Source organism: Stegostoma tigrinum, chromosome 30 (assembly GCF_030684315.1).
Source record: "Stegostoma tigrinum isolate sSteTig4 chromosome 30, sSteTig4.hap1, whole genome shotgun sequence".
Classification (NCBI taxonomy): Eukaryota; Metazoa; Chordata; class Chondrichthyes; order Orectolobiformes; family Stegostomatidae; genus Stegostoma; species Stegostoma tigrinum.
This window is the reverse complement of record NC_081383.1, coordinates 11260176-11285303: the sequence shown is the minus strand read 5'-3', so window position 1 is coordinate 11285303 and position 25128 is coordinate 11260176. Positions and strand designations below refer to the sequence as shown.

Sequence of the window (25128 nt, the reverse complement as noted above, 5' to 3'; positions counted from 1 at the left end):
CCACAATGAGTGTCCCTACACCAAAAGAACTGCAGTGCTTCAGGGAGGAAGCTCACCACTACCTTCACCAGGGGCAATTATAGTTGGGTAGCAAATTGCCAGTGATGCCCACATCTGATGAATGAATGAAGCAATACAATTATTTCAAGTTTGACAACTATATTATCAGACATACAGACATTATTACTTCAGTTCCACATTCATACATGGTCAGACATGCATTAATGTGATATGTTTCAATAACTGAGTTTCATTGTAAGTAAGAGTAACACTATGAACGCTTCCCATGTATGCAAGAATAACCCTTGCCATTATTGAAATGATTTTGAATTTGTCCTGGTTGGAATCCACTGAGTGAACTTTTGGGTCTTGATGGCAGCAGGCAAGGAACGAGCGACCACTGAATTTTGTGCCACCAACCAGTTCGCTGACTCCATCCTGCTCCTGTGCTACTTTCCCAGAGACTGGAGAAGGGTAGGGAACACTCATTAATGGTCTTTTGTCAGAGGCTGACTGGAATATTCCTGGTTCCACTCTTGTGGAATAGTCAAAGTTGTTGAGTGTCTTATTATTTTTGTTTTCAGGCAGCAAAATATCTGCTCTCGGCATATGTTTTATTTCTCTGTTTCTTTTCTTGCCCCATCACTATTCTTTTGGCTCTGTAGGACCAACTTTTCAATCATTCAATCTTTCCTGTCTTCCACTCTATCACAAACACTCTTAGCTTGTCTCGTCCAGCCCTTGCTCAAAACCTCTTACATTTCTAACTTTTCCAGGCTGATTAAAAGCCACAAACCAAAAATGCTGGTTGTTTCTTTCTTTACAGATGTCGTACAACCTGCCAAACATTTCCAACATTTTCTGTTTAATATTTGATTTCCAGAACCCCCCATTCTGCTTTGCAATTTGAAACAAAGTTTTTTTTACTTTAAAGTTGGCACCTCCGATTGGAAAAACTGAAGGTTAGTCTTTTTTTCTCAAGTTGTAAACTGTTTTATATATAAACAAGGGATATTATTTGGTAATAAGGTAGACAGGGTGGTTATGAAGGCACTTAGCATGCTTGCTTTCATTGTCCATGCCACTGAGGTTTAGGAGTTGGGACGTCAAGGTGAGGTTGCACAGGTCATTAAAGAGGCCTCTTTCGGAGTACTGCGAATGGTTCTGGTCATCCTGCTATTGGAAGGATACTATTAAATTGGAGAGGGTTCAGAGGAGATTTGCCAGAATGCTGCCAGGACTGGAGGGTTTGGGGAGAGGCTGGACAGGCTGGGACTTTTTTCACTGGAGGTTGAAGGGTGACCTTACAGAGGTTTATAAAACCATGTGAGGCACAGATAAGATAAATAGCAAAGGTTTTTTACCTAGAGTGGGGGTGTTCAAAACTATGGGTCATATTTCTAAGGGAAGAGAAGAAAGACTTAAACGGGTCCTGAAGGGCAACATTTTCACACAGAGGGTTCTTCAAATGTGGAATGAACTGCCAGAGGAAGTGGTAGATACAACATTTAAAAGACATTTGAACAGATACGTGAATATGAATAGTTTAGAAGCATATGGGCCAAACAAAGGCAAGTGTAACTAGTTTAGTTTGGGAACCTTGGTTGGCATGGTTGAGTTGGACCAAGGGATCTGTTTACCCTCTGTATGACTCTATGGGTCTACTTCTGTGAAATATTTTTGAATGATTATATTCCTTAAAACTTTTACCAAGTAGTGTGAGCTTACCTGCAACAAAATATTTTACCTGATGCAATAATGGTCATGTTATCTCTCGTAACATAATAATCTGGGTGTGGATATTGTGGTATTGAAGAATTCAACAGACATTGACACAACAATTGTATATTAACATTATATTCTTCAGGCACATAAGTGTCTTGACAAACCTAAAACTATTAGGTTACTCAGAGCAGCATGCTTCTAGTAGAATGCTATGGTTCAAGTGATCTCAGGTAAGATGGAGTATGAGACCTTTACGCACATGGGTCACATGCTATGATAAGTGATATGTCTCATAAAGACATACGGACACATTGACTGTGAAACAAAACACAACATCCCACATTTTCCAAAGATTAAAGGTTATACAACACAGTTGTATATGGTTTACATAAGCGCAGAGTTGTCAATGTGTAATTATACAAACAGGCAAACACAGTCTAGAAGATTAACATTTCAAACTTTAATGTCGTACTTTGAAGATTTGACAGCTTGTTGCAATCTGCTGATTTTGCATCTGGAAAACAGTATGTTATTCTCTGCTTCATTTGTTTAACAACCTATTAGTCTTGCTGCTGGTTGCTGTCATTCAATATCACTGTATAATCACCGGCATCAAAATGTTCTTCAATTAGTTTTCCAAATATCTGCCTGCAAGAATACTGGAGTCTTTTGTAGGTGATTACTGCTGCTGCCATAGTGTGAGTTTGACTCAAAATTGGTGATTTATCCAATTCAGCAATGCTTATGGTACACTCCAGAACATTTGAAATTGGACACAGATATCATGGTATTGAAGAATCCAACAATTATTTACAGTTAATACAGTTAAGCGTTTTGTAAGATCATTATATTCTCCAGCCATATAAGTCTCTGGCCAAACGTTAAGCCATTAAATTGCACAGAACATCACACTTCCATTGGAATACTATTCCGCATGTGATTCAAGTTAAGATGGATTATGAAATCTTTACATCCTCAGGTCACACGCTACGATACAGTGATGATATCACGAGCATGTCTTGTAAAGGTATGCAGACACACTGAATGTGAGACTTATCACAACACAAAATGCTTCATAATTCACTAACCTGATGGATATCTTCACTTTCAGACTCTAACTGGGCCACAATACTTTGCATGCAGCCTTTTCTGGAACACAGTGTAGCCTGTAAGAAGAAAAAAGGCACAGAAAGATGAACAACTGAGCACATTTCACTTACTGAACAATCTGATTCTCTCCCTTCTAGCTATTTCTGATCAAAACAAGGGTTCACACCTGTTATCAGCTGGCTTATGGGATATGGTGGTTCTAAAGTAAAGCTGAAAAAACGATTCACTGAAGAAACATCTTAATTCTGCCTATTTTAAATGGACTGGTTTTGTGCTAAGGATTAGGTGGGCTGAATTAGCTGAGCTGAGCTGAGCCATGTATCAGGGCATTATAATTGGAGTCCATGCCCTGATCTCAGAAAGAAGCGAGGACATGCAGCCAGGATTTCCATTCTGATGATATCAATTGGGCCCTGTTGAAAACTTCAACAGCTGTGATATTGTCAAAGGTTTAATAACCTCTTGAAACACGCTAAATACATTCACAAGAGAAATGACCCTTCTGAAGTTCTGGGTGGTGCCAAAATTCAAGGACCAATATCTTGACAAATGTCAGCTTCACAAGGGAAGTTGAGAGATCGGAACGAGAGATCCATGGACGAATACAGCCATTACCCTTGACCAGTTTGTTGCTAGTGATCTATCAGTATCTTTTAGAAAAGGCTGTTCTTGACCTTGAAGATTGTGTTTCCAAATGGATGTCACAGATTAGGTTATCAATTATTTCCAATGTATGCACATCAGTTACTAAACTTAAAAGATTGATCAACATATATTGACAAAATGTAAATGAATTTCATCCACTCTTCAACGGCTAACTACCAAATGGATATAAGAAAATGCTGTGTCGATGAAATTGACCTCTATTCTGTTCATAGCAGCTTCTCATTAGCACTTCCTTTTAAATTAATCTTAGTGTGAACATTGTAATGTAAAAATTGGGTATATTGGGAACTCCCGCTGGACAGCACTAAGTAAATGATAACTTTCCTTCTACACTTCACCACATCACACATTAATTTCTGAAATTCAACAGTTATTACTAACATACACAAATTATGTTAATGTATTGATTTTCAATAACAGCGAACCTTTCAAATTCACAGCAGCATATAGAATATTATATTTACTTGTATGTCCCCTAACAGGACAGGTTAGGCAATATGCACTGAATTTGTACTGCTTACAAAATAGAAGAAATCTATCATCAGTTTAACTACCGATCATACATTGATAATTTGTTCTTGGTGGGGTAGGGGGGTGATGAAGTCATTAACACAAAACATGGAAGCATAGTAAACATGAAGGGGAACAGAATTATATTTCATGAGGATGTAGATAGGCTGTTGGAATGGTGAACACATGACAGGTGAGACTCAGCTCCTTAATGTAATGTCCTTGGCCCAACCACCTTCGGCTTCTTCGTTGATCACATTCGCTCTGTCATCAAGTCTGACGTGGGGACTTTCACCGATGATTGCACAAAGTTCAATACCATTCATATCTCCTCAGATACTGAACAGTGATGTAGCTTTGAAGCAAGACTGAGGCTTGGGCTGAGAAGAGGCAAGTAATGTTTGCAAAATACAAGTGCCAGACAACACAGAATCTAATTAATGGGGTCTGCTAATATTCAATAACATTAACCTCACTGAATCCCCCACTCTGAACATTGTGGGGTTACCACTGACCAGAAAGTGAACCAGATAAATACTGTAGTTCAACAGCACCTAAGTACAGTGAGAAACTCACCAGCTGACTCCTAAAAGCCTTTCCATCATCTACAAGGCACAAGTCAGGACTACGATGGAATACACTCCATTTGTCTGGATAGGCACAGTTTCAACATCACTGACAAAACTTGTCACCATTCAGGACACAGTGGCCTAACTGATACGCATTCCATCCACCATTTCCAACATTCAATATCTTCACCACTAATGCACAGAAGCAGCCGTGTGTAACATCTATATGATGTAATGCAACAGTTCACCAAGGTTCCTCCATTAGCACCTAGAGGAGGCAATGGCCCAGTGGTATTATCACTGGACTGTAGACCCAGAGACCTAGAGAACTTTCTGGGGACCCGGGTTTGAAACCCGCCATGACAGATGGTGAAGTTGAATTGAATAAAAAAAAATGTGGAATTAAGAATCTAATGATGACCATGAATTCACTATCAGGAAAAACCCATCTGGTTCACAAATGTCCTTTAGGGAAGGAAGCAGCCATCCTTACCTGGGCTACATGTGACTCCAGACCCACAGCAATGTGGTTGACTCTGAACTGCTCTCTGGGCAATTAGGGATGGACAATGAATACTGCCTAGCCAGAGATGCCCTCATTCCATTAATGAATAAGGGAAAAAAAATCTTCCAAGCGCACAATGTCTATCGTCTAGGACAAGGCAGCATGAGAACTCCACCAACCAAAGTTCCCCTCCAATTTACACACCATGCTGATATATAGAGTTCAAGAGCCGTGAAGTTAAGCTCCAGCTATACAAAACCCTGGTTCGGCCACATCTGGAGTATTGTGTCCAGTTCTGGTCACCTCATTACAGGAAAGATGCAGAAGCGTTGGAAAAGGTGCAGAGGAGATTTACCAGAATGTTGCCTGGTATGGAGGGAAGGTCTTACAAGGAAAGGTTAAGAGAGCCAGGGCTTTTCTCTTTATAATGATGAAGGATGAAAGGTGACTTGATAGAGATGTACAAAATAATCAGAGGTATAGATAGAGTGGACAGCCACAGACTTTTCCCTCAGGTGGAGGTAGCTATTATGAGGGAGCGTAGTTTTAAAGTGAGTGGAGGTAGATATAGGAGACATCAGAGGTAAGTTCTATACTCAGAGAGTGGTCGGGGTGTGGAATGCATTGCCGGAGAGGGTAGTGGAGTCGGCCTCATTTGGGGCATTTAAGCAGCTATTAGATAGGCATCTGGATGATAGTATAATGTAGGGGGTGGAGGTTAAATAGACCTTAGGTTTAGGGTAAAAGATAAGCACAACATTGTGGGCCGAATGGCCTGTACTGTGCTGTATGGTTCTATGTTCTATCACTGTTCCTTCACTGTTATTGGGTCAAAAATCCTGGAACTCCGTTCCTAACACAGAATTATGGGTGCCCCCACACCTCAACAAATGCAACAGCTCAAGAAAGTTGTTCATCACCACCTTCTCCAGGGAAATTAGGGATGGGCAATAAATGCTGGCAGAGCTAAAGGTGGCCACATCCCATGAAAATTTTTGTTTTAAAAATAGTAGCATGGTGATTCAATTTGTTGGGGAGAACACAGGTTAAATGGTCAGAGAAAATGGGAACTGCAGATGCTGGAGAATCCAAGATAACAAAATGTGAAGCTGGATGAACACACCAGGCCAAGCAGCATCTCAGGAGCACAAAAGCTGACGTTTCGGGCCTAGACCCTTCATCAGAGAGGGGGATGGGGTGAGGGTTTTGGAATAAATAGGGAGAGAGGGGGAGGCGGACCGAAGATGGATAGAGGAGAAGATAGGTGGAGAGGAGAGTATAGGTGGGGAGGTAGGGAAGGGATAGGTCAGTCCGGGGAGGACGGACAGGTCAAGGAGGCGGGATGAGGTTAGTAGGTAGGAGATGGAGGTGCAGCTTGAGGTGGGAGGAGGGGATGGGTGAGAGGAAGAACAGGTTAGGGAGGCGGGGACGAGCTGGGCTGGTTTTGGGATGCAGTGGGGGGAGGGGACGAGCTGGGCTGGTTTTGGGATGCAGTGGGGGAGGGGGAGATTTTGAAGGTTGTGAAGTCCACGTTGATACCATTGGGCTGCAGGGTTCCCAAGCGGAATATGAGTTGCTGTTCCTGCAACCTTCAGGTGGCATCATTGTGGCACTGCAGGAGGCCCATAATGGACATGTCATCTAAGGAATGGGAGGGGGAGTTAAAATAGTTTGCGACTAGGAGGTGCAGTTGTTTATTGCGAACCGAGCGGAGGTGTTTTGCAAAGTGGTTAAATGGTGCAATGTTAAAGCCAATGCTAAAAAATTCTAGGGGATGTTTGCACACAAATTTTTGAAGGTAGCATGACAGGTTAATAAGGCAAAAAAATACATCATATGGGATCCTGAGCCTACATTTCGAAGCAAGCCTTGCAAAACATGGGGGATTATGTTAAAACACTCCGTTTGCCTGAGAAAAGAGCAATGGTCTCTCCAAGCCATATGGCTGTGCAGCTAGTGGGAAGTTCTCTGCATTTGCCAACATATTGCCATAGGAGCTTTCGGAAGATGCTGTTTATCACGGACCTTGAGGGGCTAGTGCAGCAGAATTAATAATTAGAGAGAATGCCGGATGGGAGAATTGTGTCCAATTATAGGTACCACACTTCAGGAAAGATGTGAAAACTCTGGAAAAGGTACAAAAGAGCTTTGCTATAGTCTTGCAGATTTACAAGCACATTGACATACTACGACAGAGGCTCATCTTCTGTGGAACAGAAAAGGACAAGAGGTGTTTTGGTTGAGTGCAATGAGTTAGGCAGGCTAAACAAAGAGAAACTGTTTCGATTTGTTCAAGTGTTGCGAACTAGATGTTACAGATTTAAGTTGATTGAGAAAAGGAACCAGAGGCTACATGAAGGTGCTTTTTTTTCATTTAGATATAGCTGGGATTTGGATTGCCTGGTAGTGATAGCTACACATTGAAAACGGGACCATGAAAATGGAACTAGACAAATACTTGAAAGAGAAAAAAGGTGCATGGACAGCCAGAGACTTTTTCCTAATTTGTGGTTTGCTTTTTGTAAGCATAATACCAACTGGATGGCCTACATGGTCTCTTTCTGTGCTGTACACTTCTGCCAAGGCACCTAAGTTGTTGAATGTTGTTCTCCAGTGCATTGTCACAATACATGTGCCCAATATCCCACTTATGCATAAACATTGTGACACAGAAACAGATGCATCATGAAGACAATAACTACAGCTGTGAACACAGAGTTGGTGTGAATCTAACATACTAACTTTTCAACATGCAAAACAAATTGCTGGAGAAACTCAGCAGATCTGGCAGAATCTGCAGAGAGAGAAACAGAGTTAATGTTTTGAGTCCTGTGACCTTTCTCGCTAAATCTCTACCCATCATCCTTCATAAGTGTCCTTTTGCCCAGTAATTTGTGGGCATGGGCGAGGTATGGTTACTCACTTTGTTGACGACGTCCCCAAAGGTGAGGTTAGTTAATGCCATGCCTGCATAACGACGCAGGGCTGAATTCAGAGGATCATTGGTAGGTCCATACATGTCACAATCAACCTGAAGCAGCTCAGCAACTGCCTGCAAACCTCCTGCATCAAAAATGGGAAGAGAATAAATGCTGTGAGCCCTCCAAAAGTCTTAATAATCAACACAGAAAATGTTTGAAATGCCCAGCAGGTCAGGCAACATGGAACCCCTACAAGTGCAGAAAGAGGTCATTCAGCCCATATGTCTGCACCAACTCTCCAAACAGCATTGCACCCCATCACCGCAACCCTGCATTTCCCGTGGATAGTCTATATAGTCTGCATATCCCTGGACACTCCAGACTATTTAGCATGTCCAATACACCTAACATCTCTAGACTGTGCAAAGAAACCAGAGCACACTGCAGAAACCCATGCAGACACAGGGAGAACAAACAAATTCAACACAGGCAGACAACCAAGGCTGGAATTGAACTCAGGTCCCTGGCACTGTGAGGTAGCAGTGCAAACCACTGAGCCACCATAACATCTGTGGAAAGGGTAAGAGAAATAGAGTTAACTTTTCAGGTTAATCACTTCTCATCAGAACTGAATAAAGGTTAGAGAGCTAAAAATTATAGGTGGGGGCTCAGGGGCACACATTGACCACTTAGAAACAAGCCCCTTCGCCAAAGCACTACTGGTACATTTCCCAAACGCCTAGTGGGACATACGTACCTGTCCGGGAGAAGGTCCCATCTTCAGGAGCTGCTGGTCGATCTGAATAGCCAACAGCTCCAGCAGTCCAGGCAACCCTACAGCTTTGGTGCAGACGCTGCCAAAGACTGCATGTAGCCCCAGGAAGAAAGTCCCATGGATTCCAGAGGCAACTGAGTCCTGCAATTTTCAGTGTTGGGGGACATGTTTCAGCACTTCAGTGAATAGAGCAAGTTGGGTCGAGTTCTGGATTCAATACAAGCACGGGCCAGAGAGAAGAAGAGTGTGGTGGTCTCAGGAAATGCCCCTTTTGGGCAAATAGCACACTCCAAGGATTGCATGCCTTCCTCCTTCCCACTGTTTCAGGCAGTTTGGAAAAGAAAACGGATTGCCCATTCCTGCCTGGCTACTTTTTGTACGGGCAACATGACAATTGGATCACTTGACCCTTAAATCATTTACTTACCATCTTGGCACCCACCCACCCTCTATTGTTTGTGAGTGCAGGGATGGATGGGAAGGTAGTGAGCCAGCCACCTTCCCTAAATTACAAGCCTCTCCATGCTAAACATCTTCGCAGGGGGCAGATATTATCCAGCCTAGGGAAGTAACAATTGAGGTCTTGTGGAGTTAGTTACATTCCAGCAGATGGAATTGCTCCATGCTCTGTTTGAAAATAAGAATGATTCCTTTTTAGAACTTGTGACATCAGCGGCAATGAACAGAATCAAATGAGTTGGAATTGGAATTTGCATTTAGATCTCCATATGTTAACTACGGGTTCAAATTTTTTCATCAATTCCTCTTGAAGTAACAAATTTGTTTGAAATAAAAGTTAGAATCTGACACTGAAATCTAGTAGTTTCCTAATTACACTCCGGAAGCAATTACTTCAAAGGTTTTACATCTAAAACCTCTTGAAGTAAAAGCAGCAGCATAGTTCTAATTGATGATTCACTGCTATAATGTTTTTTAGCTAGGTGTACAGACCAATAGGGTCCTGATAGCAAGACATACTACGTTTGCAAGGCTTTTTGCTTTATTAACATTGACACTGCTTCTCAAGAATAAAATCAATTATGTTGGGTTGTCCACTTAAAATGAAACATTTTTTCCTCAAGTTACTGAGGTGGAAGTTGATTCTATAAATAAATATTTATAGAGAACTACATAGGTACTTGAGGATGAGGAACTTACAAGACCAAGGACGGGAAGCAGAGATACAAAACCAAGCATGACTGGTCTTTCTTAGCGCCAAAAGTACCACAACAGTCCAATGGCCTCATTCTGTAAGCAATGATCCTACAAAGCATCAGGTCCAGTATCCAAATTGAAAAGAGGCTTTTGTTGGCTGGTATTAAATGATTATTTGCATTTCAAGTCAAACCTATAACCATGCTGAAATGAAATTCTGTTTTTTGTCATTAAATGTACTATTTCTCCCAAGATAAGGCAGTAGGAGATTTATACTCATGTCCTAAAATGCCCCTCTGAAGTAGAACAGAAGGAAATGTTAGGTTCCATTTCAGTTCAGTAAATCCAATATCAATCACATTATTGAAGCAAAACTTGTTAGCTATTTGCTCCCCTCCTCCTCTGTAGTCCTTCCACAACCCACCACAACCACCAAATAGCCTCTGATTGCCATACTAGTTCAATCTGAAATTCTCATAGCATTCCCTCTACCTCAGTACATTTCTAATGACCTTCTCAAAACCTAAATTGGTCACGTTGTCTCCTCAATGCATTTCTTAGTGTCCATTCCACCTTACATGAAGCATTTTGGGATAATCTGCTATATTAAGGCACAATGTAAGTACAATCTGTAATTACCACTAGTAACACTTTTCTGGCCAGAGCTGTGGTCTATCCATACAACTATAGCCCGATATAATCTTCTTATATCCGTGTTCTGTGTACTTCTTAACAGGTATTTGGATGACTAAGCTCTAATTTGTACAGGTACAAGCTCAGGTCTTTTACATCTAACCCTCCCTTTGCAAAGACTTGATCTTCGGAAATGCTCCAGAAAATTCAATCTCTAATTCGCTACAACCAGCTAAAATTAAGAATTAACCGGAACATGGAGAAAAAGCCCAAATAATATTTATGAACAATTGCTACAACTTGCCAAGTTCATTCATGGCACGCCGATATTCTTCATCAAAGGACAGCTTCATGATTGCACACATCGCTTGGCAGATCTGGGGCTCAATAGGCAGTGGCACTACAAGGGGAAAGAAGAACAGAAGCACTTAGGTTCAACATTTAACAACAGCCGATTACAGCTTCTGTCCCTAACCATCTCTTTTATCTCCTTTTTTTAAACATTCATTCTTTGAGTGGCAGCAATTAACTCCGAGCTCAGTCAAGGGATTTATTGAGATGAGCTAGGCAATAACAGACTGAGGACCTTCAGCAGGGGAAGCTGGAGGAGGGAAAAGGGCTGACAAATTTATGCTGATAGAGTTAAAGGAAGTAGGCTGGGAGGATTCTTATGTGGAGCTTAAACACTGGCATAGATCAGAATTAGCTGCCTGATCACATCAGGCATGTTGAATATTGACCTCCAAAGCCCCCCAATATGCCGTTGGAATATGGTCAGTGCTGGAGAGTCTCCTGGTCACTCAGAACCCCAGATGTGACAGCTGCAGCACAACAGCCTTTGTGCCTTAAACAGCTCCATGCCTGGGTTCTTGCCACAAGCCATACTCTTGTAACAAACATCCTCTTTGCTTCCAAGTACGAACAAAAGAAGAGGGATAAGAATACGTGTTTCTGTGCTTTAAATTCTGCAAAACCAGGAATCTTCTTGTTGGTATAACTTAATACAACATTGAAAAGTTCCTTCCCCTACAAACTGATTCCTTTAGAGAGTGCACCTTAGACTAAGGGTTATTGATCAGAAAATTGATCAAGTTATTTTTATTTGTTGCCAGAATGTGGGGACATGGGCAAGGTTACATTAGTTGTTCATCCTTCGTTGAATTAAGAAGGTGTTGGTAGACTTTCTCCTGGCTCAATGACTTTACAACTGAAGATCCTACTAGGCCACATCAGTGGCCACTAAGAGTCAACTATACAGTGCTCAAGACACATATTTATATACATTTAACTAGGAGTTTAAAGGAAACTGTGTTAGATATACCAGTGTCCCTGTTGACATAAGATATTTTATGATTTGCGTTGCATGACTGATTCTCACAGAGGGATCCTCATCAAGTTTAATAGATGGCTATAAAGGTTTAAGGAATATAAATGTTTGTTTTCAAAGTGGTGAGGCACTTAATTGAAATGTTTGTTTTTTATAAGAAATTATTTTGAAGAAATTTCATTGTATTGATTTTTTTGTGCTGATGAGTGTGTTTTTAATTTAGTAATACACGACTTTATGTCAGCGTAGTTCCTGAGATTTGTCCATTGTGCATACTGGGTGTGTTTTTATGGAGCGCAAAGGGTAAAAGGTACTATGAGTGGATATAGATTGACAAGAGGTTTTACAAAGCTGGAAAAGGGGTTATGAACAGCCATGGGGAACAGTGGAGGGCACAGCTTTAAATTAGGAGGACTGGCCATTGGGCTTGGGTGCAGGAGCATAGGGTGGCATAAGGACCAAAAAGGACCATGGGGAAGAGTAGAGATCATAGGGTGGCGATGGGGAATATGAGAGACCAATGGTGGGTGGGTAGAGGAATGTAGGGTGGGGAGATAAGGTGACATGGATTAGCATGGGCAGTGTGTCTGAGAGGGAGGGAATATGAGGGTGAGGCCTGTTTTTGGTTTCATTAATATTTTTATTAATCTTCCACTCAGTGTTAGTTCATGGAGCCAGGCCCATGATCCAGTTCACATCAGCAGCCAGCAATCTCTGCTCTCATTCTGGGGTCACTCTGCCCAACTGCAAGGGACCAGCTCCACCCCTGGATGAAAGTCTGACCTCCCGGGCCAGGTTTTCCCAAATTGGGTTTGTGGAAATGTCAGTGCCCTGTTGGGCATTATTTTCCTCACTTCAAGCATTAGGCCAATCAACAAGTGATAGTTTGATTTGATTTTCTATTGTCACATGTACCGAGATACAGTGAAAAATCTTGTTTGGTGTGCTATCCAGACCAATCGTACCTTACATAAATACATCAGGGTAAAAAAACAGAATGACTATAGTGTTACAGCTGCAGAGAAAGATTGACTCTGATATATGACAGGTCCATTCACTAGTCTGATGGCAGCTAGGAAGGAACTGTTCTCGAATCTGTTTGTACAAAGGTTTATATCTTCTGCCTGACAGAAGAGAGTGGGAGAGAGTATAACCAGGGTGGGAGGGGTCTTTGATTACGTTTGCAGCTTTCCTGAGGCAGTGAGAAGTATTGCTGTGGAGGAGATAAAACTCTCTTGGGACCAACCAAAAGCAAACACAAGTAAAATTTCCAACTGAAATCAATGATAAACACATAGGGGTCCACACTAGTCCAGGGGACAAAAGGTCAATTGTAACATCCCCGAAATGACACTTACGGTTGTTATATTCAACATCATTGCTTTGTCTGTTTGTGTCCAACCATTCCCAGCAAGTCTCACAGTACAAGCGCACTTGTTCCAGCACATGCAGGGCACGCATTTCTCTCTTGGCCTGCCCTTCATCAGGCTGGGAGTATATGATGTTGTGGAGGGCCGCACTGGCACGGGCTCGGGCCTCCTTGCTGTTGCTGGCGTTCCTGCTCGGTCCTGAGTCCCTCTCGCTGTCATGCAGGAGCTGAATGAGGAGCGGGAGGCAGCCAGACTTGCGCATGGCCATACAGCTGTCCTGGGAGCTGGACATGGCGAGTAATGTCCTTGACATGTCCTCTTTGTCACGGGTGGCCAGCATGGAAAGCAGCCAGAACACCATCTCCACCTGCAGACACAGAAATTCAGAAAGGCTTCATCTTCTCTTTCTTCAAATATTATTTCGTCTTTATCTCATCTCAATTTTACTGGACTTGTACCAATTCTTAAAATAATTCCATCTGATTTTACCCTCTATATTGAAGGCATTGAGGGTGTTAAAATTTTCCCAAAGAGAAAAGAAAAATGTTGGAAACACTCAGCAGGCCAAGCAGCAACTGCAGAGAGAGAACTAGCCAACATTTCAGGCTGAAGATCCTCCACCTACCTGCTCAATGCACACAGGGAGGCATAACTACAGGTGTGTTGTTGGATCTCTGTACATATAGAGCTAACCGGGGTCAGTTAGCTCAGTCGGGTGGATAGCTGATCTGTAGATCCAGAGTGACACCAACAGTGTGGGTTCAATTCCTGAACTGGCTAAGTTCTCCACAAAGGTCCTGCCTTCACAACCTTCCCCCTCAACTGGGGGGTTCTCAGGTTTAATTTACCACCAGTTGTCTTGCTAACGAGAAAGCTGCCCTCTGAGACCATGGCAACTTTACTACATACTGCTTTCTTGTCTAATAAGGAGAATGCAATTGGTTCTCCAATAAGAAAACAGCCCTCTGGGACTATGGCAATTTTATATATTAAAGTGGCCAGAGCCCAGATGACTATGGGGCTTCACTCTCAGTACAGTGACAACTGGTGGTGGGTTTAACATGAGGGTCACCAGGCCTGAGGCAAGGGTGAAGTTGAGAAGGAGAGTACTTCATGGTAATGTCTGCTTTACAGGGGTCAGTTAACACAGTTGCCGGATGGCTGGTGAATGATGCCAACAGTATGGGTTCAATTCCCACATCGGCTTTATACAGGGCAGTTTTGAATCACAGAATTGCTACAGTGTGGAAACAGACCCTTCGGCCCAACAAGTTCACACCGACCCTTGGAGCATCCCAACCAGACCCATTCCCCCGTAACCCATCTAAGCTACACATGACTGAACACTACGGGCAATTTAGCATGGCCAATCCACCTAACCTGCACATCTTTGGACTGTGGAAGGAAACCGGAGTATCCGGAGGAAACCCATGCAGACACGGTTGAGGAACGGTCACTCACTGGTCAGTTCTTTGAGTATAGGAGTTGGAAAGCAATGTTGAGATTGTACAGGACATTGGTGAGGCATCTTCTGGAATATTGTGTCCCAGACTGGTCATCCAGTTATGGAAAGGATATTAGCAAGCTGGAGAGGGTTCAGAAGAGAGCTACCAGGTTGTTGTCAGGGATGTAAGGTTTGAGTTATAAAGAAAGGCTGGATAGGCTGGGGCTTTTTTCACTAGAGCGTAGGAGTTTGAGAAGTGACCTTACAAAAGTTTATAAAATAATGAGGGGCATGGATAGAGCTAATTGTAGTTCTTTTCCTAAGGATGGGGGATTTCAAGACTAGGCAGCACATTTTTAAGGTGAGAAGAGAAAGATTTTAAAAAGATATGAGGGGCAAATATTTTCCATAGAGGGTGGGTTTGTGTGTAGAATGAACTTCCTGAAGAAGTGGTAGATGTGGGTACAATTTCAATGTTTAAAGCACATTTGGATAAGTGCATGAACAGGAAAGATTTGGAGGTATATGGGCCAGGAGCAGGCAGGTGGGATGAGTTTAGTTTGGGTTTTGTTTGGCCTGGACTGGTTGGACCAAAGGATCTGTTTCAGTGCTGTTTGACTGTATGAATCTTTGACCCAAAACATTAACTCTGATTTCTCTCCACAGATGCTGTCAGACCTTTTGAGCTTTTCCAGTAATTTCAGTTTTTGTTATATAGGGCTGCATTGAATGTGGTTTGAAGTCTTTATATCTTATCTTAAATCTTTAAAATCTTATTCCAAACCATTCTTAAATTATTACACTTACCTTACTGCCCAAGTTGTTCAATCCTTGAGGTAAATTATTCATTGTGCTCTCTGCACCTTGATCATTTAATTTTCCACAGCACTGCAAACACAGCAAATGATTGTCTTTTCAGAAAGAAATGTGACAGTCTTTCTTTATTTAGATTCAGAAAAATGGAGCAGAATTAATTCTTCTCATTTACGTTTCAGTCAATGTTGTGACCATCAAAGGATGGATGATCAAGTCCCACCTTTCTGGAAACATTTGAGATTTTGCTATTTAGGGTGTGATTTCTCCCCTTTCCAGAAGGGAGGAAGAAGGGGAAATAATGGGAAAATTGGCCCTGGAGAGAAAATTTCCCCTCCCTGCCCCCTCCTTAATGAATTGCTGGGCAAGAAGGTACATTGAAGGTTTGATGGTTGAAAGGTCAATTAAAGACCACTTCAGGGTTTCAAACTTTCTGAACCACTGCCTACGTAGGGGGTGAAAAAGGTGGCTGCTTTCCTCACTGAGAAATTATGCCAATCTGCCTGCCAGGTTAGGAGGGGGAAGACTCAAATTGCACTAATTTGGGGAACATGAAGCAATGATGGGAGACAAGATGGTGGCCTCAGTGCTTCCTCTCTCCCTGCAACCTTCACGTCACAAGAAGATGTAAACGCACTTGACTGGATCACCTGAAGAGTCAACTTCGACTGGAGGGCATTAATGACCAGAAATTGTTGCCCCCGAGTGGCCAGCAACATCTGGAGACCCAGGACACTAGTGCTGAGGTCTTTGATAGGGTGCGGTACTCTGCCTCATTTGCACCCTGTTGGTTCTTAATAAGCTGGTTGGTGGGCCATCAGATGAGTGTTATCTTGATGATGACGGTGGGGTGTTAGGTGCCAAGTAACTTCCTTGCCCTGCCCTTAGAAGGAATATGGGAGAATCTCACCATTAATTTCCTTAAATTGACAAGCCTGCTGTGGAACACTGAAGATTTGGGTACTCTGTAGGTTTGAAGAGATCAGCAGTATCATTTAAAGGTTTCTCTAGGCTGTCCATTATATTATCTTTTTGCGTCCAACAGGCAATAAATCCCACCTTGCCATTAATTGCAGAAAAGCAGCCACAGCTTGCCTATAGAGTCTTAGAGTCATAGAATCATACAGCACAGAAACAGGCCCTTCAGCCCAGCCAGTCCACGGCAAATATAATGCCAAACTAAATTAGTCCCACCTGCCTGCGCTTGGCCCATATCCCTCCAAACAATTCTTATTCATCTACTTATCTCAATGTCTTTTAAGCATTGTAACTGTACCTGCATCCACCCCTCCCTCCGAAAATTCATTCCACACACGAACCATTCTCTGTGTAAAAAAAATTGTCCCTCATGTCTGTTTTAAATCTTTCTCCTCCTATCTTAAAAATATGCACCCAGTCATGAAATCCCCATCCTAGGGAAAAGTCACCCACCATTCACATTATCTATACTGTTCATTAATCCCATACCCAAAACCGACACAGGGTAACATATAAAATAATCTGCGTAGACTGTGAGAAACCCTACATGGGCCAAACTGGAAGAAAATTGACTGGATGGATACATGAACACCAACTAGCCACCAAGAGACACAACCGATTCTCACTTGTCTCACTGACAACGAGGGACACTAATTAAACTGGGACAACACATCGATAATTGCAGAAGCAAAACAGAGACTCACTAGGGAATTGCTGGAGGCCTGGTAGTCCAACCAGAACTCCATCAACAAACACCTTGAATTAGACCCTGTGCACAAACCACTGAGAAACAGAACCGGAAATAATACCAACCACCCAACAAACCGAGGCATATAAATAACAAACAGGACAGAACACCAAAGCTTCACTGGAGGCATGCTTACAATGTTACCGAGCAGGGTGATGGAATGTTTGCAATCAAACCCACCTTCTCGGCATGCACGTCGACAACCTCATCCACAACCCAAGCTACACATCTTCTCGAAAAATTTATATACTCCTCATTATTTTACAAATCTCTATAAGGTCACCCCTCAACCTTCTATGCTCCAGTGGAAAACGTCCCAGCCTATCTAGGCGCTCTTTGTACCTCAACCCCTCCATTCCTGGCAACATCCTGGCAAATCTTTTCTGAACCCTCTCCAGCTTCATAATATCCTTCCAGAATATAGGTCAGCTGTGCTTAAAGCAAAACCAAGAAAACCAGACTTAGGGGTTAGGGTGATGGTAGGGGTGGTGGAAAAGCTTTCTGTTTTGAAACTTTACAGTTTCTGGATTTAACATTGAGTTCAAAGACTTCAAACCATAACAATGCCCTCCATTTCATTTCCACTGCTGTGCTTTTCTGATGCTTTAAGTTTTTATTAACTTGAACAGTCATTTTGCAATTTTGCACTTCCAACAACATTAACCATAATGCTGTTATCTCTGTGTAATCCACAAATTTGGATATGTGGCTTTCACCATCCACATCATTAAACAAAACAGTAAATAGATGAATGCCAACACAAATACAGGATGCCATTAGTCATATCCTATCAAATGCAGAAACAGCCCATCATTTCTATCTGACTCCTTCTGCTCCGCTAATACCCTAAATGGAGCAATAATTTTCCCTCAATTCCATAAGATTCACCTTTAGCTAACAATCCCATGCTGGGGTGGGGGAGAAGTGAATTTAATCAACTGCATCTTTAAAGGGGGATTTAATCAACTGCCTTCTTAAAGTTTATAGATAATCAACATCTACAGACATTTCCCTCGTTAACTCTGCTTCAAGAAAATTCAAGCAGATTCATCAGGCATGGCATATCCTTTACAAATCCAGGCTCTTTCTGATAGAATGAACACTTTCAAAGTGGTTTAGCCACCTAATTCTTATCTAAAACCTGTAGATAACAAGGTGTAGAGCTGGATGAACACAACAGTCCAAGCAGCATCAGATGAGCAGGAAAGCTGATGTTTCGGGTCTAGACCCTTCTTCTCAACCCTTCTTTCTGAAGAAGGGTCAAGCCCCAAACTGTCAAACTTTCCTGCTCCTCTGGTGTTGCCTGGCCTGCTGTGTTCATCCAGCTCTACACCCTGTTATCTCAGATTCTCCAGCATCTGCAGTTCATACTATTGCTCTAAAAACTGTAGAAACTTCCTAACAATATGTATCAGGCTAATCAGTCTATAATTCCCTAGTTTTCTTCTCAGCTTTAAATAGTGAGTGGTCAAAGATGTTGGTTTTAACAAGTATCTTACAGGAGGAGAAAGAGGCGGGGAGGGAATTTTAGAGCTCTGAGCCTTAATGTCTAAGTGGCATAGTTCACAATAATGGAACAAACGAAGTGGGAGATACATGAGAGATCAAGATTGAAAAAACGTACAGTTGTTGGAGGGTATTTGTTTCTAATGTTATATAGAAAGATTATGCTAGTGTAAGTTTAAAAATTGCATGAATTCTGATGTTTTGCCTCTTAGGTCCATTCAAGATGCTAGTTGAAGCTTTCATTCACAGATATCAGCACAGCACTTTACAGAGGAGTCAAAGTGGAGCCAAAGCTTTTCTTCGCAAGAGAGGTAAAAATAATAGTCTACTAGGTCTTTTCATGCCTCTCTTACAGGTCAATCTGCAGTCAGTTATAAAAGTACGGAGCTGCTGCTGGGGAGTTTAGAGAACAAAACTTCCTCGACCCGAAATGTCAGCTTTCCTGCTCCTCTGATGCTGCTTGGCCTGCTGTGTTCATCCAGCTCTACACCTTGTTATCTCAGAGTCTCCAGCATTGGCAGTTCCTACTATCTCAGTAAAAACTTTCAGTCTGTTGATTTGAGTTTTTCTATCCACTCTACAGCACGAGGGAGTTGTATGAATTAATGCTAGCTGTGATCCACAAGCAATGACTTCTGCTAGAAACCCACAGTGTCTCCTGAACGGCTATACTTAATAGGACTCCCATGGATCTATTTTTAAAATATATTCTCAAGTTAGATATATTCTTCTATAGACTAATTTAATAATGGGGAAACTGCGACATAGGTTCAAGGGTGTCTCTCTGACAGATAAAACAGCCTAATAGTCCAATAGGATGAAGGGTCTAGGCCCGAAACGTCAGCTTTTGTGCTCCTGAGATGCTGCTTGGCCTGCTGTGTTCATCCAGCCTCACATTTTATTATCTTGGAATCTCCAGCATCTGCAGTTCCCATTATCTCTAATAGTCCATTCCTTGGATTTTTTAACTCCATCGACTTAATGGTCTGAGCCATTCAGTCCCAGCTGCAAAATCAGTTAAAGAGATCCCCCTAACCTTTAAAACTCAGGAACACACAATTTAGGCAATAAATTCAATGTACTCATTCAAATGAAGTTTCATCTCCAACTGCCGTCGAGACATTAACCACCTCAACCTCTCCACCCCTCTCATCCACTCCAACCTCTCCCCCGCAGAACGGGCAGCCCTCCGCTCCCTCCGCTCCAACCCCAACCTCACCATCAAACCCGCAGACAAGGGTGGCGCAGTGGTAGTATGGTGCACTGACCTCTACATCGCCGAGGCCAGACGCCAACTCTCCGACACCACCTCCTACCGCCTCCTCGATCATGACCCCACACCCGAGCACCAAACCATCATCTCCAACACCATTCACGACCTCATCACCTCAGGGGACCTCCCACCCACAGCCTCCAACCTCATTGTTCCCCAACCCCGCACGGCCCGTTTCTACCTCCGTCCCAAAATCCACAAACCTGCCTGCCCTGGTCGACCCATCGTCTCAGCCTGCTCCTGCCCCACCGAACTCATCTCCACCTATCTGGACTCCATTTTCTCCCCTTTGGTCCAGGAACTCCCTACCTACATCCGTGACACCACCCACGCCCTGAACCTCCTCCAGGACTTCCAATTCCCTGGCCCCCAACACCTCATATTCACCGTGGACGTCCAGTCCCTGTACACCTGCATTCCGCATGGAGATGGCCTCAAGGCCCTCCGCTTCTTCCTGTCCCGCAGGCCCGACCAGACCCCCTCCACCGACACTCTCATCCGACTAGCTGAACTCGTCCTCACACTCAACAACTTCTCTTTTGACTCCTCCCACTTCCTACAGACTAAGGGGGTGGCCATGGGCACACGCATGGGCCCCAGCTATGCCTGCCTCTTTGTAGGTTACGTGGAACAGTCCTTCCTCCGCACCTACACAGGCCCCAAACCCCACCTCTTCCTCCGGTACATTGATGACTGTATCGGCGCCGCCTCTTGCTCCCCAGAGGAGCTCAAACAGTTCATCCACTTCACCAACACCTTCCACCCCAACCTTCAGTTCACCTGGGCCATCTCCAGCACATCCCTCACCTTCCTGGACCTCTCAGTCTCCATCTCAGGCAACCAGCTTGTAACTGATGTCCATTTCAAGCCCACCGACTCCCACAGCTACCTAGAATACACCTCCTCCCACCCACCCTCCTGCAAAAATTCCATCCCCTATTCCCAATTCCTCCGCCTCCGCCGCATCTGCTCCCACGATAAGACATTCCACTCCCGCACATCCCAGATGTCCAAGTTCTTTAAGGACCGCAACTTTCCCCCAACAGTGATCGAGAACGCCCTTGACCGCGTCTCCCGTATTTCCCGCAACACATCCCTCACACCCCACCCCCGCCACAACCGCCCCAAGAGGATCCCCCTCGTTCTCACACACCACCCTACCAACCTCCGGATACAACGCATTATCCTCCGACACTTCCGCCATTCACAATCCGACCCCACCACCCAAGACATTTTTCCATCCACACCCCTGTCTGCTTTCCGGAGAGACCACTCTCTCCGTGACTCCTTTGTTCGCTCCACACTGCCCTCCAACCCCACCACACCCGGCACCTTCCCCTGCAACCGCAGGAAATGCTACACTTGTCCCCACACCTCCTCCCTCACCCCCATCCCAGGCCCCAAGATGACATTCCACATTAAGCAGAGGTTCACCTGCACATCTGTCAATGTGGTATACTGCATCCACTGTCCTCGGTGCGGCTTCCTCTACATTGGGGAAACCAAGCGGAGGCTTGGAGACCGCTTTGCAGAACACCGCTCATTTCGCAACAAACAACTGCACCTCCCAGTCGCAAACCATTTCCACTCCCCCTCCCATTCTCTTGATGACATGTCCATCATGGGCCTCCTGCACTGCCACAATGATGCCACCCGAAGGTTGCAGGAACAGCAACTCATATTCCGCCTGGGAACCCTGCAGCCATATGGTATCAATGTGGACTTCACCAGTTTCAAAATCTCCCCTTCCCCTACTGCATCCCTAAACCAGCCTAGTTCGTCCCCTCCCCCCACTGCACCACACAACCAGCCCAGCTCTTCCCCCCCACCCACTGCATCCCAAAACCAGTCCAACCTGTCTCTGCCTCCCTAACCGGTTCTTCTTCTCACCCATCCCTTCCTCCCACCCCAAGCCGCACCCCCAGCTACCTACTAACCTCATCCCACCTCCTTGACCTGTCCGTCTTCCCTGGACTGACCTATCCCCTCCCTACCTCCCCACCTACACTCTCTCCACCTATCTTCTTTACTCTCCATCTTCGGTCCGCCTCCCCCTCTCTCCCTATTTATTCCAGAACGCTCTCCCCATCCCCCTCTCTGATGAAGGGTCTAGGCTCGAAACGTCAGCTTTTGTGCTCCTGAGATGCTGCTTGGCCTGCTGTGTTCATCCAGCCTCACATTTTATTATCTTGGAATTCTCCAGCATCTGCACTTCCCATTATCTCTCTCAAGGGCAACAGAACATCATGTTTCACTTGATGACCATTTTTTCCACATAAAATTAATTGTAAATTTCTGTTTATTTGTTAGATTTATGATTTCCAAGGTAATAGTACCTGTCACAATGTAGAAACTTACAGGATTATTTTACACAATTGAAGAATATTTCCAGCACAAAATGAGGTCATCAGCCCATTCAGTCTATGGCAACACTCTGCAATGGCAGCTTAGCTAATCTCACTCACTGGCCTTTTCTGCATAATCTCGCACACGATATTCTGATCAGATAATTCTCCAATTTTCTTTTGAAGGCTTTAACATAGAACATAGAAAAGTACAGCACAGTACAGGCCCTTTGGCCCATGATGTTGTGCCGTGGAATATTCCTAATCCAAACATAAAATAACCTTACCTACATTCCTCTCAATTCACTGCTGTCCATGTGCATGTCCAGCAGTCGCTTAAATGTCTCGAATGACTCCGCTTCCACGACTACCACTGGTAAACTATTCCATGCGCTCACAACTCTCTGGGTGAAGAAATGGCTTTAATTGAATCAGCCTTCACTGCACTCTCAAACAGGGCATTCCAGATCCTAATCTCTCACAGTGTGAAAATTCTTTCCTCCTTCTGTTGCAATTGCATCTTTTGCCAGTCAACTTAAATTGGTGTTCCTTGGTTCTCAATTGATCCACAACTGGGTAACAGCTTCTCCCTATCTATTTTGTCCAGGCCCAAAATAATTTTAAATATCTCTGTGAAGTCTCCCTTAATTTTCTCTTCTCCAAGTTGTACAGCTCCAGATTCTCCAACCTATCCACGTAAATGAAGTTTCGCAAACCTGGGACTTTTCTCCATTCTGTCCAACATCTTCACTTTCTTCACTTTCTTCCTAAAGCGTCTAGGTCATTAACACAGATGAAGACAAGCAGACATCCAACTCTTGGTAAACACAATCTATGCCCTCCTCCAGCCAGACAAACCACGCACTTGTGCTCCTGAGATGCTGCTTGGCCTGCTGTGTTCATCCAGCTTCACACTTTATTATCTTGGATTCTCCAGCATCTGCAGTTCCCATTATCACTCACACACTAGTACTCTCCAGTTCCAGTCACTCAGTCAATTTCATTTCCTTAAACTTTGCTAAAACGAGGCTGGAAGTTGAAACTTTGCACATTGCACACTTCAGAACGAAGTTGCAAGAAATAGACTTGAAAAAAAGAGATAGTAGGAACTGCCAATGCTGGAGAATCTGAGTTAACACGGTATGAAGCTGGATGAACACAGCAGGCCAAGCAGCATCAGAGGAGCAGGAAAGCTGACATTTCAGGTCGAGACCCAAAACGTCAAACTTTCCTGCTCCTCCGATGCTGCTTGGCGTGCTGTCTTCATCCAGCTTCATACTGTGTTATCTTGAAAAAAAGAGACACCATTTGTAACAGAATGAGAAGAGGAATTAGTTAAGCTATGATTGATAAAGAGGTACAGTATGAACAGCTAACAGTCTCAGACCAGACAGGTAGTTTCTGAATGACCAAGGTGTTACCATGGGGTTGTTGCAAAGTGTGTACAAACTGGCCCATGTAAAACAGGGTCATTTTTTTACATATGTAGCATCTAGCATAGTCAAAGGCATAAAACTATGAACCTGGCTGAAGATCTTAAATTAGCACAGATTTAATTATTTAATAAATGATCTCCGATAGCAGAACCACATCTCATGGTACACGTATTTGTCTAAGGCTTGCAAATATGGCCTGTCTGAGCGTGAGTGCCCTGCTGCCCACTGCGAATGGCCAATGGGACATGTTATTTGATACAGTCTGGCAGCTGTTGGAGTATACAATCTCTTTACCTGGCAACACGCTGACACTGAAACTCATACCTCATCTTTATTTGCATGGTAGGTGAAACATCTTTATGGCTAGATGGCAGCATCCTATCAGTGGAGAAAACTACTCGTATTGTAGCATTGTAGCAGCATAAGACAGCTGGTTTTCACCTTTTATTCAATACTGCACATGCTAGAAGCTAGGTACATAAATGCTTAAGAGGCAAGCAAAAAGAATTTGAACATACATTTCAACTCTATCACAAAAATACCAAGATAAAAAGCTTCAATTCTAGTCTCCTTTTAGCAATATTTAAGTTTCATTATGTTGCTGCTACTGTCCCTTTTATTCCACAAACTCAAATGTTGCTTACAGGCCTATTATGTATCACTTTATAAGATGCTTTTTGAAAGTCCGTGTGTATAACATCACTTACATTACCTTCATCAACTGTCAATGTCACCTCATGGATAAAACATGAGCAAGTTTGTTATACATGATTTATTTTTAAGAAATCTGCACTGGCTAACCTTTCCAAATCCATATTTGTCTACGATAGTTAATTTTGTTATTGTAATCCATCACCAAGTCACTCTCTATTTACTTGTGCTGTGACCAGCCAGCTCTGAACCAGTTCCCTCTACTGAGGAGATTCTAAATCCCCTATTTCTATCAGTCAGCCAGGGCTTCTTGATTGGTGCAGGTTGACAGCCCCAATCAAGGATCTCATATTCAACAAGATCCACCTGGTTTTAATGACTGCAGTCACAAATGATCATTTATCATTTTATTTAAAATTCACTCACAGCATGTGGGCATCACTGGGTGGGCCAGCATTTATTGCCCATCCCTGGTTGCTCTAGAGAAGGTAATGTTGAGCTACCCTATTGAAACACTGAAGTCCATGTGCGGGTTGACCCACAATGCCTTTAGGGAGGGAATTCCAGGATTTTGACCCAGCGACAGTGAAGGAATGGCAATGTATTTTCAAGTCAGGAACAGTGGAGGGGAACTTGCAAGTGATGGTGTTCCCATGTATCTGCTGCCC

At 43.4% G+C, this 25128-nt stretch overlaps 1 protein-coding gene across 5 annotated transcripts in view; it reads right to left on the bottom strand.

Annotated features, from left to right (window-relative positions):
• The window catches only part of apc2 (APC regulator of WNT signaling pathway 2), a 206655-nt gene that overhangs the window by 25804 nt on the left and 155723 nt on the right, over positions 1 to 25128 (bottom strand). For 3 of the 5 annotated variants that reach the window (XM_048560209.2, XM_048560210.2, XM_048560211.2), the window contains 5 exons: positions 15518 to 15598; positions 13255 to 13633; positions 10874 to 10969; positions 8009 to 8148; positions 2814 to 2891 (listed from right to left, as the gene is read on the bottom strand). In XM_048560209.2, the coding sequence (XP_048416166.2) occupies positions 2814 to 2891; positions 8009 to 8148; positions 10874 to 10969; positions 13255 to 13633; positions 15518 to 15598 (774 nt within the window). The remainder of the gene's footprint in view (positions 1 to 2813; positions 2892 to 8008; positions 8149 to 10873; positions 10970 to 13254; positions 13634 to 15517; positions 15599 to 25128) is intronic. The other 2 variants (XM_059638527.1, XM_048560212.2) reach the window with 1 other exon arrangement.